We start from the raw sequence: 17,815 nt of genomic DNA on the forward strand, positions 1-17,815 counted from the left end.
AACTCTGATGTTTTCTTCCCAGGATGTTTTATCGCCCGTGATCTTCATCAGTCTGGCCTTTGGTTGTTGTTGAGGCCCGAACCAATAACCTCACCAAAATAGACCCAATTCGGTCTGAGACCCAGATCCTTAAGACTGGCCACGGCCATCCCCTCTCCGCAGTGGTCTATACATGGTCTCCGTAGCTATAGCAACCGCTTCGCTCCCCTCACACAAGGTAGTTCAGCTTGCTCTTGTGGTCGTCAAAGGCTTTAATCCAAGCTTCCTGTGCACCTAGCCAAGACGGCCAGGCTGGGCGAGATTAAGAGCCATCTTAAATCCTATGTTCTAGGTATCCATTCTCATAGGTAGCATGGGAAACTGTACAGGCCAGTGTGAGAGCCAGGGGTGGCTCCTGTTACTGTCGCACACTGTAGATGGAGCACACTGTGCACACTCTTTCCATTTTCTATAGATGACAACAGGATGAACTCAAAACAGAGATAAGCATGCGTGAATAAAAGAACTTTAAAATAACCCACAGCTTGGTGAAAACAGTGTTCAATTCTCTCTCCATCAAACTCAGGATAAGCAGAGAGAAGAGTCAGCTCTGGAGTCAGCTCTTCATAAAAAAATAAAGCAGACGTAGAAATGTGTGCACCTTAAGTGAACTCGCCCCCTGACAGTTTCAGAAGTGTTTTCTTAAAGTTGTAGTGAACCAGAAGAGTTCATTCCCTCTGACTTTGCTGTTTGGGGAATCACCACAATATAATCAATCCATGGTGATTATATGGAAGAAGAAAACTGATGCTCAAATTTACCCCTTTTAGCTTTTTTTTCCCCTTTATTTTTCTGTTGTTACTGTGTGTAGGATATATGTGGGGGTGCACGTGTGCCATGTCGCATGTGTGGTCAGAGGACAAGTTTGTAAAGTCAGTTTTCTTCTTCCACCTTTAGGTGGGCAAACGCAGGATCTTAGACTTGTACTGTAAATGCCTTCTCGCTGGCCTCTGCTGTTTGGATTGAGACAGTAGCTCAGGTTGGCCTGAAACTCACTGTGCTCCTCCATCACCCTGCCTAATGCTAGTATTATTATAGGCCCCACCATGCCTGGCCTGCAACTCACCGTCTAAGCGAGCATGACACTTCACCCTGTGCACACATCACCCACCCTCCCACAAAGTCTGACGTGCTGGTGGGGAAGCCCTGTGGGCGGCCTGTTTATTTGTTCCTGCATATCCTGAAGAGACCAGGAGCCAAGCTTCTCCGTATGAGAAAAGGCTGTTGACTGAAGAAGGTGTTTTGTGGTAGTGAGGATACATTGGCTTTCTATTATGTTTTAGACATCCTTCTACCCTCAGTGAGTGGTCTTTAAAATACATAAAATTTAAAAACAGCATTGCTCATACGTTGTAATGTTTTTTCTCTCGTTTTCTTCTTCTTTGTAGAGCAAAGAGATTGCATTCCAACTTCACGAGGACTTAATGAAGGTTCTTAATGAGCTTTACACGGTAAGTTAAGTACGTTGTCTTTGTTTGTGGGCTTCTTGGGGAGCTGCTCAGTTTAGACTTTCCTCTGAGATGCAGTGTTGACGGATGGGCTTCTTGTGAAAATCTGGGATGAGGTAGCAGCATGTTGGGCCCATTCCTCTGCCAGTCCCTCCACACTTAGCGACCTCATGAGTGTGTGCGCACTAGCATGCACACACGCAGTTCAAGATTTTAAGGAAACAGAGTATAGAGGCCTCAATTAGACATGTTCTAACTGGCTGGATTCTATGAGACCTGCATTCCGTTTTTGAATATTTTGTTTAAGATTGCCATTCTTAGATGTGAGCAGTTTGGAGTTGCTTGATTGTAGGTAGTTTTGTTTCTGCCTTTTTATTTATTTGTATCTTACAGGGTTGGGTCCAACCCTTGGACCTTGGCTAGGCAAGTGCTCTGTTACTGAGCTGGATCCTAAGCCATTCTTTTTTTTTTTTTTTTTTTCTCTTCCATGCCCCTTCCTCCATTTCAGTTCATTTGACTATTTGGTAACGGCACTGCACTAAGATTATTTGTGGGGGAGAGGGCATGGTGATATCTTTATGTCCTTCCTTATAATAATTTGTTTTATTTGACTTACATTTCACTTAGGGTCCTGTATATTATCATAAATTAAATAATTTAGAGCCACTCTATTTTTTAAACTACTAATATTTTTCTTAACTTTAAATTTTATTTGTTCCTGAAAAGACAAGGGTGTAAAACGTAATTTGGTAAATTACATTTCTAACGCCCCATTAATACTTGCTGATTAAAGGGGTTTGTTAACTAATTAAACTTTTAAAAAATAAATAACATTTTTATAAAATGCACTAAGGTTGGTTTATCTTAAGATTTATTTTTATTTATGTGTACATGTGTCCATCTGAACAAACGTTATGCACGTACCTGTACCCATGCCGGGCAAGTCTGGAAAAGGGGTCAGTTTCCGTAGAACTGAAGTTACAGGCAGGTTCCGTAGAACTGAAGTTACAGGCAGTTGTGAGCTGCAGTGTGGCGCTGAGAACCGAACTTGGGTCCTCTGGAATAGCAGCCATCATTCTTAATTACTGAGCCATCTCCTCCGACTCCTTTCTAAGATTTTTGTATCTAGATGATGGGGGGGGGGGGGTTGAATAGGATGATTTCTATATGCTAATTTCTCCTTCAGAAACTTATTTATGTGCAACCTGCAAAACTTTCATGTGAGAAGGCCTAACTGTACACCGCGTCCCTGATGAAATTGAGTTTTAGGTGGTAAAGGCCACTTACCTGCCTGTGCTTTATGTGATTTGTCAAGTTCTGATGACCGGAGATTTCAACCATTTCTAGAAACTTTTTAATTTAAAAGTTAAATGAGCTTGTGCCTCTGAGGAAGAGAGCAAACGGGATGTCTGCTGCCTTTGACTGAACTATTTTAAGGGGAAATCTTCTTTGTACTTTCCATGAGCTTCTCATGCCTAGAAATCCAAACGCACCGCTCATACTTCACCAAACGAGTCCACTGGTTGTCCCAACACCACGGACAGGGTCAGAAATGCAGGAGTCAGGTTAAACTCCATCGCCAGAGAGATTCAAGAGAAGCCTGTTAGACAGCATGGGAAATGGAGTGCGGATGTAGTCTAATCTCTCCAGTTTCTCCAATTCCTTCTATCCACTGGGCTTGGATATTTGGCAGGCCCTGGGAGTTGGGTCAGGGCAGCTGACACGCGTTCTCAGGACTCTAATCAGCATCAATCTGAAGTCTGAAGGTCCTAGAAAAGGTTACTAGAGACTGGATGACCTTGTCAGTCATGTAGCCCCTCAGAGGCAGTGGGGGATGAAGAGAGAGGGGGGAAAGGCGTTGATCTATAGATCGTTCTGAGCTCCTGGAAAGAAAATTCACTTCAAAGTGCATGCTCAGTGGAGACCAGAGATCACCTTCAGTGAACCTCCCCACCCTCCCATACTCCTCTCACATATGTACACCGCACCACACAATCACACACACAACACACACACACACGTACAGACACACACACAGAGACACACACTCATGCACACAGATACACAGAAACACACACAGATACACACAGAGACACACACTCTCACACACAAACACACACACACAGAGGTACAGACACACACAGGTACACACACACACACACTCATACACACAGACACACACACACACTCATACACACAGACACACACTAACAAACACACAGAGATACACAGACATACAGACACACAGTACAAACTCACACACACAGACACAGTCTCACACACACACAGATACACACACACACACACACCACTTACCTTCAAAGGAGATGTTGTTTGGCCTCTTCCTATACTTTATTACTAAACACACAAATTCTGACTTGTCCAAATGAAATCTATGCATTTTACATATTCAGTTTACATGAAGAAAGAATAAAAGTGTAGGATAGCTGAACAGTGGACTAGGGGTTTAAGGAAGATGGTTTACTTTAACCACTGACTAGTATTTACTCAGGAGCAAATAACCTCCTGGTATCTTGTGTAGAATTTTGAGCAGCTGATGACATCCTCACGGTTACTAAAGTAGGGGTATAAAGTACATAGCCCCAGGGAACTTGGTTGCTATTTAATTTCCTAGTCAGACAAATACTCAGTTCTCCTTTGCTCACACATCCTTGAGACTCTCTGGGAGTAGGGGGTGAACACTTGGGAACTGTATTAACTTATTGATGAGTCAACCTCAGCAGGTGACAGTCTTAGGCACGTGCTTCCTGACTCCAACCTGTTGTTCCCACAGTACTTGTTGATCATTCAAACACTCCAGAAGGCTTTGGTTCAAAACATGGAACTGCTCAGGAAAACAGTAGAAAAAGATGCCTTACAGTCACTCATCCGTTAGCCGGAACTGAACTGATAAGTCCAGGTTGTATGGTGATGTCGTAACATACAATAGATCGCTCTCATCAGTGGATAATATAGAGCACAAGATACATGGTGCACAGAGCAGGAAGCCCTGGCGTTCTGCGCAGGAGAGAGGGGATCGTGGCACAAGACTGACTTCGGAAAGAGGATGCGTCCTTGGCGTTTTGTCGCTGTGCTGACAGACACCTGAGAGAAACGATTTAAAGGGTGGAAAGATGATGCTGGTTCATGGTTTCACTTGGGTCTGTGGTTGCTTGGCTCCACTGCTGTGAGCCTGTGGTAAGACAGAATGAACATAGTAGAGCGGAGCTGGCTCACATCCTGGTCGCTAGGATGCAGAGAAGGGAGCTCCTGCCTGCACTGGTGAGCTTCCATCCCATAGTCCGTTCCATCATGTGATCGCCACCCACGGTCGGGTTAAGCATTCCCACCTGCCTTAGTTAATTATCTCTGGACACGCCCCCATCGGCACAGCCGAAGGGTTTCCTTGACAGTCTTCTAGGCACTCTTGGGTCCAGTCAAGTTGCCAGTCAAGATGAGCCATCATAGGAGGAGAGGTCTTGAAGATGTGCTAGCCTCTAGGTGGATGTTTAGACTACCATGAGGGACAAGCCAAAGCCCTTAGTTCGGCCTTGAGTAACAGCCAGAAATAATAGCAGGAACACATTAGAAGTTTATGCTTTCTCCTAAGAGTTTAAAGATTGGCGGCACAGGGCTGATATCCAGAAAACCCTTCGGGAACCAGGCGGCATCTAATCTGTTGTTCAGAGAAACCCAATTGCCGCCTCTGTCTTGGAGCTGCAGATAGTTACGGGAACTCCAGCCTCGGCGTTCCTGGAAACAGAACGGAGAAAGGGAAGAGCAGGCCCCCATCTATCAGGAAGACCTGATGAACATCCTACATTGTGTTTCCCTGTGTATCTCCTTGGCCAGAATTCAGAATGGTCCCTGGGAGCTTCAAGGACGTACGTCTGAAAACTGCAGTCTTTTGCTAGCCAGTTTATTGCTAACGTGTGCTTGTTTCTTTGTTTTATGGGGATTCTGTTCATTTGGAAGAGAAAGGAAGTTACTCATAGATAGTCATACCTCCCAAAGTGGCTCCCATTTATTGCAGACTTACTGTGTATGTACTTGTTCCTGTGCTAGCGCGTTACGTGAGCTCCACACAGCATCCCCAGAAGGTGGTTATCTCATTGTCCTGACTCTGTAGTTGTGGAACCTAAGGGCATAGAGAGGCTTGCCCTGGCTTGCATAGTCTCTAGTAAAGTGGAAACTCTAGCACCAGAGCCTGTGTCCTTGACTGCCACCTTGTTTCTGTGGCTATAGTTTTAGGGGATCATTCTGCAACCAGATATCTAAATGCAACGGTCCCCCCTCCCAAATAAGGATAAATTAAGTAAGTTATCACCTGCCCCTTTGTCCTTTTTTTTTTTTTAAAGAATCAATAGCATTAATGTTGCTTTAGTTAAAAAATGTAAGTGAAAAACTAACCATATGTCTGGATGGTAAACTATACCTCTTAGAAAAGAACTTAATAGGCCACAAAGTAAGTGGGTAATCCAGAATCCCCAAACTCTGTGTCTGAGTCTTGGCTGCTAACACACTTCCCGAGCTGAACGTTTGCAACCAAGCTAAACAGCAGAATCAACAAGGTTGATAGTGGGGTCAGGAAACCAGCAAGAGTGTGTTCAAATGAAACAGCGAAGACCCGCCTGGCCATCAGCACACTTGTGCTGGTAGCCCAGCTTCAGCTGCTGCTCGTTGCCATTTGTATAGTCCTGGGAATGTAGTTCACCTCTCTGAACATCTGTATTAGACAGGGTTCTCCAAAGAAACACAACCAATGGGGTGGCAAAGCTGCCTGTGTGTGTGTGTGTGTGTGTGTGTGTGTGTGTGAGAGAGAGAGAGAGAGAGAGAGAGAGAGAGAGAGAGAGAGAGAGAGAGAGAGAGTGGGTGTGTGTACACATGCAAAGTAATTTTGAGACAAGGTCTCAGTGTAGCCCAGGTTGGTTTCAAACTCATTCTATAGTAGAGGTTGACCTTGAACACCTAATAGAAAGCAGGAGGCTGGGAAAACAGGTGTCTGCCACATGCCCAGCTTCGGTGGCTGTCACAATTGTGGTGAATGAAAGCATCCTAAGATCTGACTAGGAAACTGGAGACACCAGAGCATCGATGGTATAGTTTCTAGTCTGAGTCCAAAAGCCTGGGAAAACCTGGAGGGCTGGCCTTGTAAGGTCCAGTCAGGTTCCAAGCGTGAGAGTGGAAGTCCCGTGTCTTAGCCTCAGGCCATCACACAGCAAGTAGATTGACCGCTCCCCAGCTGTTCTGTTCGGTGCAAGCATGGATGGATTGTGTAAGATCCAGCTGTGAGTTGGGAAGGCCGTCTGTTCAACACCGTGCTCTGGCTTAAGTGGTAATTCCATCTAGAAACACTCTCAGACACAGACCTACAGTGACATTCAACAAAATATCCAGGCAGCCCGTGACCTTGTCAGGTTGGCGCTTAAAACTAGCCACCCTCGCATCTAATAAAGCTTCAGAGAAGGGGAGGGATGGGTAGCCATTAAATCACAGCCCTCCCACCATTGCCTCGGTTTCTCATCTGCGATGGCAATCATAATACCCAACCCTTAGAGTTACTGTAAAGAGGGAGTGTGACGAAGTCTAATTATTCATTCAAGACTTTGTGGCTGTTTCCTGTGCGAGGCACTGTTCTGTACTCTGGAGAGAAGCCAAGAATGTGAACAGATCAAGTTGTAGTGAGAAGAAATAAACAGGGAAAGCAGATGAATGTGTGATACGGTGGGCTGAGGTACTAAGAGGACGAAAACATTCAGGACGTGGGTAAACACCTGCCTGTTAGCGTCATCTGCAGCATCCTTGTCTCGGGCATCAGGAGGGCATGGATGGGCACAGATGGTTAACTGGTCCTTGTCCGTCTCGTGGATTAGTTGTAGAGATCACCGGTAATCACGGGTGGTTTTTGTATATATATATTGAGTCTTCCTTATCCACACTGCTTGGGGCCAGATCAAGTTTTGGAATATTTGCAGAGTCTTCAAGCACTTGAGCTCCAAAAGGTTTCCAAGTCTAGAATTTTTAAAACTCATCAGGTTGACACTCTCAATTGGGGAGGGGAGTTCAGATTTTAGTGATTTTTGAGTTTTGTTTTGTTTTGTTTTATTTTAGAGTGAATTTTTGTTTAAAAAAAACAGGGAGATAATTTGCTTAGGAAAATGAAATCAATAGTAGCATGACTGTGCTAGGGAACTGGGCAAGGGAACCTAAGACACAGGGGTTAGAGGGAACACTGAAAACCAAATTAACCATCAATCAACCCAATAAGAGCTTTGTCCTAATACCGAAGCCTCGAGAGGTTCTGCTGTATTTTAAATTATACGTTATAAACTCAGGGTTTACAATTACTTGCCTCTCGTTAATGTTTCTTTGCCTTCCATGGGCTCTGTGGACTTAGTGTCTGTGTAAACTAACTCTAACAGAGATGAACACAGGCGTCGGGATGCATACACGGGAAACCGATGGTTAACTGTGTGTAATTGATTCTCCCTCACTTTCTGCCTCAATGGCACGTGTGACTAGCCATGCTCAAGAAGTAGTCCATCCTCTCAGGTTCTATAAAATCACAAGAAAGAGAACTGAGAAAATGAGGTGTTACCCGCCCTGATGTTCAGGCGGGAACCTCATGATGCTGACTTCACATAGCAGCTCCATGACGCAGGCAGACCGAATCTCAGTTTTACAAACAGGGACTGAGCCAGAATAATTAGCTCCGGGTCACACAGACAGTGAATGACTCATCTGAAATCTAATCCCAGCTCTTTCTCCAAAACCCATCAATCCGCACTGGACCTCTGCCGTAAGGAGGATGCCAAGAGAAGCAGAAGGAGAAACTCTGTGTGTGTGTGTGTGTGTGTGTGTGTGTGTGTGTGTGTGTGTGTCTGTCTGTCTGTGTCTGTGTGTGTGTGTGTGTGTGTGTGTGTGTGTGTGTGTGTGTGTGGCTGTGTGGCTGTGTGGCTGTGTGGCTGTGGCTGTGTGCCTCTGGCTGTATGTGTCTGTGACTGTGTGTGTCTGTGGTGTATGTCTACATGCATGTATGCATGTGTGCATATGTGTGTCACCTGAAGAACAGAGGAATTCAGAGGTAGAACATTTTTTACTTGTAAAACCTTGACAGAGTTTCTGAGACTATTATGTGGGTTACTGAACTGGTAGATCAATTTCTTTGTCTGTTCAACTTTGGTATTAGGGTGTGTCCATTTAGGGTACCTTGAAAACATGGTCTTTGATTTAGCTTGAGCACGGCACTGTCCGTGCCTTGTGTCAAGTGTGTGTTCAGACAATGGCTACTGCTGAGAACCGCTGTCTTGACCCAGTGACCCCTGTTCCTTCTCTCTGAGTCGAATCCTATTTGTCCAGCAACATAAATGGCAGATAGACACTGTCCTGGACACCATCCCAGAGGCTCTCGGGAACTTCCAGGGAGCTGTTAGAGACACTTGTGAGGACAGCGTCCACCCTTGGCCTTTGCATGTATTTGAAGCACATAGCCCTTAAAAAAACGTTAAAATACAAAGAGCTCATTATTGTTTGATCAGGAATGAGAAAGATGGTGATGTTATTTTGACCCTTCCTTGAAAATTTGCCCTCAGAGAACCGTGGAGGGAAGCCTCCCATTGGTCTTGTGAGCTTACGAAGCTGGAGCCAACAGACCCCTGAAGAAGCATGCCCCAGGCAAGGTTAGGGGTTACGAAAAAGCCCAAGACTCTGGCCTTATATCAGATTTTTCTCCGAGAGCCTCAGAGAACTTTTTTGTTCTTTCATTTTTTTTTCATGAAGTATTTCTTTTACCTCAGGGCATTTTGAATACTTGGAATATGTTTCTATAATGAAAATGAAAATTCATTCCTTTGAGATGAACTACAAAAAAAAGGACTGAGTGCTCGGAGCAAAACCCTGAACAGAGGGAAATAAGGAGGAAGGAACATGTAAAAACCTCCTACACGGAAACCCTCTTTGGAATACCACCTTCCCAGTGAAGCGACCTGGAAAGATTTCTCAAAAGCAGCCTGTCTAGAGATCAGGACGGCGAACTCTTTCCATGATGTCCCCCCTCACTTTGGCTGCCAGCGACTTGGATAGAAATGAAAAGGTGTAGATATCTATCAGATGGCTCTCTGTCACCGATCCCAGAACTGACTTTGAGGGGAGGTTGGCAAACTTAACCTGCTTCCTTTCCTACCCAGAGGACTGCAGTTCATAAAGTTAGCATTTCATGGGTCCTTGACAAGAGCTGTTTGGTAACAACTTTACAGAGATATTATTTAGGACACTCCGCTGGTTAATGATGCTGAGTACTCCCTTAGTTCCTGCTAAGAGTTTTCGTTTTATGAATGAGATTTGAAAATTACTTTTGTTTGGTGCTTCTGAACCACAAACACACAGACACAAATAGGACTGTCTAAGTAAGCAGTATCAACTTGTTTCCCCCCAAATTATTTGGGTTGGAAATGAAACATATTTTACTAAAACAAATTTAAACATTGAATGATGTTTTATATTTAGGATATTTGCCAACAACAAAGTATTTTACCCAACTGTTATATTCTAAAATACAGAATTATGGCTTTTAAATGATTAGAATCTGCTAATGACAGATACCTTAATTGGATTTATTTTTATTGGGTAACTAATCTTTTGATCTTTGCTTTTCATTGTTCTTCAGGCCTATATATGTATGTCCATAATATATGGCATTAATATAATATTAAATATACTTAGTACTAACCGGAACATAGAGTTGTGGTTGGACTTTTCTCTAGGCCACCAGCTCACAAATTAACAACACAGAGACTTCTTATCAATTATGAAAGCTTGGCTTTAGCTTTTTCTCAACTAGCTCTTATAACTTAAATAACCTGCTTCTAGTAATCCACATTCTGCCACATGGCTTCGTTACATTTCCTCTGTATTACATGTCCGACTTGTTTCAAGACTTACTGGCATCCCCACCTCTCTTCTTCCCAGAGTCCTCTCTCTCCCCGGAAGTCCCACCTATTCTCTCCTGTCTAGCTATTGGCCATTCAGCTCTTTATTAAACCAATCACAGTGACACATCTTCACACAGAGTAGACAAATATTCCACAACAAATAATAAACACTTTCTTCAATCTATTACCTGAAAAATAGACAAGAAATGATTCTTAGTAGAAAAAAAACAAATCATATCAAAGAAATCAGGTTCTAAGTCAGTTGTATCTGGTGATCCATTTCAACCTACCTAAGTACATATGATTTCTAACTCATGTGGCATTCTGGATTTAATATGCCATAGGCTGATAGAATTTTAGTACTAAATTGGTCTCTAGAAATGACCAGCTTAATCTCTCATTTTGGAAGTGGATCACCAAACCCATGGTTATTATTCACTCAAGTCCCAGAACTAATTCGTGACTGGGTTGGAAATGAAACTCAGGGCTTGAATCCAGACTAGCACATAGGTTCCTGTGAGGTGTGTGCCTCTGCCAGCCCAGGAGAGACTGTGCCAGCCCAGAGGCTTTCAGAAAAGCGGTTATACACAGCACCATTGTAATAACAGGTAACCTTCCTCCTGGCACTGGTCTGTGCCATTTACATAATTAGCTCTTTAAACTCTTCTGGCAGGCAGCCCAGGCAGAGACACAGAAGTGCTTTGCCCGAGATGACAGGAGATCTCAGGCCAGACCGAATCTGTGCTTTTAGCCCACATCCAGTACCTTTTTATTAGTGATTATACAGTCAAGCACGCCATCACAGTTGGCCACCATATCCATGTGGAGTCAACCAATCATGGATCAAAAATGGTCCAAAACCTGGCATCTCTACTGGACCTGTATGGACCTTGTGTTCTTGCCACAGTTCCCTGAGTAACATACTATAGCACCTCTATACCCAACATTCGCGTTACACTGGATATAATAATCTAGAGATTACTGTAATAATCTAGAGATGATTTTAGGTATATAGGAGGGTATACAAAGATTCTGTGCCAATACCGTGCCCTTTAATGTAAAGGACTTAAGCATCCAGATTTTGAGAGCCATTGTGGACCACACACACACACACACACACACACACACACACACACGGGATGCTGAAGGACTACCATTATCCACTAAAAGATGGGCGATCCCAGCAGACCTTAGTGATACAAAGAAATGTCTGCAGTGTGGACTGGGAAGAACCACAGGGAGGAGTCTTCCAAGGACAGCGAGTCTTGGAGTAATGAGGGAGATGAGAGAGAGGCAGATGGCCAGTGAGTGGAGCAGCAGGGTCCAAGGGCTGACCTGGGAAGAGCAAAGATCCATTCACAGGTTTCCCCTGGAGTCACATCTGGGCAGATCAGTGGCTGCACGGTTTCAAGACAGGTTCTAAAAAGAAGATTGTAAAACAAATGAAACTATAGGCAAGGTCTGGGAAAGTGGCTTAGTGGGTAAAGTGGATGCCACACAAGCATGAAGTCCTGAGCGTGGTCCCCCAGCACCCACATAAGACACCAAGCACAGTGGCCTCTGCCTGTAATCCCAGCTCCAAGAGAAGGAGTCAGAATGGCTTGCTGAGCCACCAGAGAGATTTGGGAGACAGCTGGCATAGGCCCCTGGCCTCCACACACATGCACTTGTACACGCATATGCACATCCACGTGAGTACACACACATGCAGAATTGAAAAAGAAATGGTTAGATTCCCATCCAAAGCAAGCTGAAAACTCAAAAGGTTTCCTTGCTCAGATTAACAGAGGGCGGTTGCTTTCTTCTTTCCTTTCATCTTCCACACAGACTGAGAAGCATTCAGTTTGAGACTTTGGGGCTAGGCGTCAGATTCCAGACTATTGTTCATTGAAAGAAAAAAAAGGATTCCCTTGTAGAGTTTCCATTTTAAAGTCACAGTGCTGGGGTTGAGTGAGCCTTTTATGCCCAAGTGTTTTGTGTCCTCAGTTAAGTATTTCATCTATAAACCTTTGTCACTCAGATGCCTAGTGCATGTGAGTGTACACACACACACACTCAACAGTGAGGGCCTGAGAGCTATTTCCCTAGAGAGAGCTGTTTAAGGGGCAGGTGTCTCTGAGATTCTAGTGTATTTGGTGGCCTTTCATCACACATTGGCTTTTCCCTTCAACATCTCCAGATGCTCAAAATGCATTGCTCGCCACCACTCTTCAGGGTGGCCCTGGTGGATGTGTATTCCATCTACAAACAATAGATGGAACTTGTATTCTAGTGCCTCTGAGAGCTTTATATGAAAGCCCTTCTCAATGCACGAACTTTCTGAATGGCTCTATTACTGACTTGGTCCATCGACTTGTAAAGCAAGGATTAAGTATCTTTGCAGGTCAGTTACTTTGATCCATAAAACAAAACAAAACAGCAACAACAAAAAGATGGTCTCCTTGCTCCCCAGCCTCTCACAGGTGTGTAGGTACAGACACGTGAGCATTGCCTGGCTTAGGGCTCTTGTAATGTAGTAACTGTGGCTGAGTTCGTCTGGCCAGCTCTAACAGAACTCTGGTGCCTCAGAAACTCATTTCTCACAGCTTGAGGGCTGAGGGCAGTACAAGCTCATGACAGTCACAGGTTTCGCTGTCCGGCTAGTGCCTCCTGGCCTTTCTCTCTAGCTCATAGCACCTCACAGTGTCCTTGTGTGGTGGGCAGGGCCAGTCTAAGACCTTGTGTATAGGCAGCGGTCCATTTATGACAGCCCTGCTCCCCATGACGTAATCACTCCAGATCGTCCCCCTAATCCCGTGACCTTGGGAGGTAGGATTCGAAAATATGAATTTGCATGGAGGCAGACAGTCGGGCCACAGCAGATATGAAAGAAAAGTGAGATGTTTTATGAATTGTAATAGTATTTATTAAGCATCCACTGTGCTGGCTACAATTTCAAGAGCTTTGGGCTACATTTGTTTCATAGCCAGAATAACCTCCTCTCTACTTTATCTTATTCCTGGCTTAAGGATGCCAAAGCTAAGAGGCAAGACTAAGCTTTGGATTTGACAGCCTGATTCCTGAGATTAATTATCAAATTCACTCAGAAATAGAATGAACAGTCTTTGAGACAGTGTGCTTGTTTTTATAGGGGATATCTGTGCTGAAAGTATGTGCAGAGAGGCTCTGATTTGTAATGTCACAGGACTTAGAGAATGCAATTATTTTCCATTCATCCAAAATCTCAGAGTTTGTGCCCTAACTGAGTTAAATGGAAGGTACTCAAGGTGTTATTGCCTGAGCTCTAAGACTGTGTTACAGGGTTGTCTTTGTTGCATGCAAGTCATATGCACAGACTGACTTGGGGAGCCTCTCAGCAGACATGAAAGTCCCGGGAGCCATGGGTGGCTGCACACTGCCCTGGTGGTGCTGAACCAGGCTGGTGTGGGATATTCCTATGTAAGGTGTTAGGTGCTAGGCTGCAGAGATGCCTCCCTTCCAGAGACCTCCCGAAGACACCAACACCTTCCTCTAGAGATAAAGGACAGGTGGGGGAGACATTCCACACAGAAGGGATGTGTGAGCAAAAGCACATTGCCGCTGAAGGAACTCCATGCCCCTGTGGGATTGTAAGACTGTCGGCCAATTTGTGATTTAAAAATGAATGTTGAATGAGCTGGGCCTTTTACAAAAATCTCTAGCCCTGCCTCTGTACCCATCTACAATGAAATACTTAAGAAGCAAAAAAGGGGAAATAATCTTGAAGAAAGAGTTTCTTAGGTAAAATGGTATTTCATATGAGAAATCTCCACTACTTCTAAAGTAATACAGATTTTAGTATTATTTATTGTACTTATAAAAAAAATTACCTTGTGTGCTAAAAAAATAACAGAAACAAGAATAAAACATCATGTGTTACCATATATATGCTGCCTCACATACATCACAACACAATGAAGTCGTATATTAATAAAGTCGTAGGACAAAGATTCTCTGTGGTACAAGGAAGGGGGCTTGAGCAGTTTCTGCTGAGTATGCATGCTCGTCAGGAGTCTCTTGGAGATGAATAACACCAATTACCCTTGCCCATGACTCAAAGTCTTAAATTAGAAACCGCCTCTAATAACTGTTGAAAGTAGCTCGAGCTCAGATTAAGATTAATAAGTACAGTTTTCTCTTGTTACAAATAGAAACATTTTCTTTTTAATGATGCCTGAAATAATTTATCCTTTCTAAGCCAAATTACCCATTTTTCACTAAACGGTTTTATTAACGTGGCAAAGTCTTATCAACTAATTGTAATTAATATTAACACTTTAAAATTATTGTTCAGTTTAGCATTTTGCACATGACTGACAGTCCCCTTCCGTTCAAATGTAGCAGTCGAAAACAGAAGCTCATCCCATCTCTGTATGTCAGCCCCTCACTGCCAAAGAACTCTGGGCTTTCCCCCCTAATGAGCCCTTGATGATTGATCAATAATCAGTTTGGGAGCTAATTAAAGTCACCAGAATGATAGATATCTCTGAGGAAGGTTCATCAATACAGCCGCGAGCAAGACAGCCTGCAGAGCAGGGGCGTTGTTCATTTCTGGATGTGATCTGTGAAACAAAGTAGATGAATTACAGCATCAGAACCCTCAGAGGGTCCTAAAGAAACCCCGTACCCCCTAAAGAAACCCCGTACCCCCGGCACAGAGTGGTGGTCTCTTCCTGGCTCAAGTCAGCAGAGGCAGAGGGAGATAATTAGTATATTGTTACACCAGCTTTTCTTTTGGGCTAAAATGTATCCACCATCAACCCTGACAATGAAAAATAATAACATGTCTTGAGCTACTGGGAAGTATTTTATTTATTGTCCTGGTTTGACTGAGAACATCTCCTATAGGCTGAGATGTGTGAATGCTTGGTCCCCAGTGGGTGCTCTGCTCCAGGAGGTTCAGCCTTGCTGGAGGAAGTATGTCCCTGGAGATGGGCTTTAAGAGTTTGAAAACGGCACACCATTTCAGTCCCCTTTCCCTGCTTCGTGCTTGTGAGTGACATGTGACCTGTTGGCTTCTCCTCCGGCCGCCATGCCTGCTGTCTGCTGCCACACTTCCCCTCCGTGATAAACTCTGTCCCTCTGGATGAAACCATAGCCCAAATCACACCATTTTACTTGGCGTTTTATCACAGCGACTGATCCATGCATGCTCCTCCATACAATGATTGCCACTGTCTGAAATCTTGGACTCAAAACTCAGCAGCGTTTTAGAGTTAGAAAGGCCGAACGGGTTCTGTGGACCACCCATGTCCTTTGTAAGGGAGACAGCTATGCGCCAGCACAGCTCCGCAAAGCTGCGCCCGGGGCACACAATGCACACAAGGAGCAGGGAACACTCCCACCCTGGAATATCTGAGGCTATGAAGCCCTTCAGGAACACTCCCTGGCATGGGGGGAAAGGCATCCAGTCTCTAGGAGGGGAAAAAAAATACAAGCATGGCCATGATTTTCATACTCAGGGAACCCCTGACTTACAATGATTTCACTTCGAATTTTTTGACTTGAGGATTGTAGGAGTCCATTTCTAGCAATATGGGTAGGAGTAGTGAACTAAACCGGTGTCAGCCACTCTATCCGGAGGAACCGTGTTCTGGTTAGCTTTACTTACCAAGTTAACACAGTCTAGCATTATCTGAAGGAGACTGAGGAGCTGGCTGAGCATCTGTGAGGATTGTCCTGATTATCGGCTACTGCAGGAGGGCCCAGCCTACTGTGGCCAGTAGCATCCCTAGGCAGGTGGTCCTGGGCTGTGTGAGAAAAGCTAAGTCAGCATAAACATGTAACCAAGCCAGACGGTGAACCAGCAGAGCAGTGTTCCCCACGCTTTCTGCTTCAGGTTCCTGTCTTGTATTCCTGCCTTGACTGTGATCTGGAAGTAGATGATTAATAAAACCTTTCTTCCCTTACATTGATTTTTGGTCTGACTGTTTAATCATAACAGAAGGGAAGCTGGGGCAGACAACATCCAATTCTCTGCAATTTATTTTCAGCACCTTTTTATATCTTGCTTTGTTTTTCTCACACTGTTGTGTCTTCAAAGCATCCATCTATCTGTCCCACAACCCTAAATTATAAAATCAGCTTTGTGTTAGGTGATTTTTTGCCTCAGGGTAGACTACTGTGCTAACTACCTTTAAGGGAGCCCTGATAGAAGTGAATGATGTCCACTCTAAATGTGTTTAGACTTAGGATATTTTATTGGCAATGATGCACTTCCTGGGACAGACCCACACTTAGGTTAAGGAGAGTCTACACTGCTCCTCAATGTCATCTCCTCTATGACCTCTAGGCTTTATCTTATTCTCCTTACAGTGGTTCTCCACCTTCCTAGTGCTTCGACCTCGTGTTGGGGTGACCCTCAAAGGTAGAATTACTTCACTGATATTTTATAACTATAATTTTACTACCTCTATGAATCATAGTGTAAATCTCTGATATGTGACCTCTAAAGGTTGTGACCCACAGGTTGAGAGCCACTGTTAGAAGCTCTACTTACGATTCCTTCTGACAGAGCCTTCTGCACCAGAAGTGACTTCATCTTTTTTGCTCTTTATCTTTCGTTAGCAAAGGGTCTGAGGTAGTTTGATTCAACTAGCTTCCTAACTTAGGTACTTTGGGGAGACCTTGTGTGGTTCTCTCTCACCAATGAGACCTCCCGCAAGAGTCTCGAAGGCTGGAGTTTAAGAGCAATTTTGTAGCCTCACAAGTAAGCAAGCCCACAACTACTGTTCCATAGACCAGTTCTTTCCATTAACAATGCTGCCCTGTGTAATTACTCCAAAAATGAAGTCCTTAACGCTACACTGAACCGAATGTAATTACTCTCATAACTTTTATAAGCCTTGTGGCTCCTTTTGCATGTGGGCTCTCTGTCTTTATATCTCGTTTATTCTCTGCATCTCCATTAGTTGGCCGTCCCTTACCAGCGGGGTCTGGAGTACCAGACGGTGTCATTTGTGTGACTTCTAAGTATAATTGGATGATAAAGTCAGACTGTGCTGCTGAGTCCATGTCGTTGGAGCCATGGTGCACGATAAGTTTTCTCTGATAAACAAGCTTCGCAGACGATCTTTCATCCTATTGATCATTCGATAAGATTGTTTCCATTTGTTCATTCATTTGTTCAAAAGAGTAAAATTGCTAAAAATTTTTAGCATGCACTTGATGGAGATAATTCTTACCTTCCTCCTTTTGCCCCTTTGGAAACAATCATCCCCCCTTCCGCAATTGTGAAGACATCATGGCATAGTATTAAAATGAGTCATCTCATGGCACTTTTTTCAAACGTCAGCAGCTGGCATCTGGCGCGGGCTGGTCCGTCAGCTTTTCTTCATGCTGTTTGTTGGTGAACGCATCGCATGCAATCCTCCCACAGCC

General features: G+C 44.1%; 1 protein-coding gene across 1 annotated transcript in view; it reads left to right on the plus strand.

Moving 5' to 3' along the window:
- Nucleotides 1-17,815, plus strand: part of Srgap1 (SLIT-ROBO Rho GTPase activating protein 1) — a 171,715-nt gene that overhangs the window by 68,623 nt on the left and 85,277 nt on the right. Inside the window, exon 4 of the mRNA XM_059245782.1 lies at nt 1,428-1,490. Within this exon, the coding sequence (XP_059101765.1) occupies nt 1,428-1,490 (63 nt within the window). The remainder of the gene's footprint in view (nt 1-1,427; nt 1,491-17,815) is intronic.

Source organism: Peromyscus eremicus, chromosome 18 (genome assembly GCF_949786415.1).
Source record: "Peromyscus eremicus chromosome 18, PerEre_H2_v1, whole genome shotgun sequence".
NCBI classification, from domain to species: Eukaryota; Metazoa; Chordata; class Mammalia; order Rodentia; family Cricetidae; genus Peromyscus; species Peromyscus eremicus.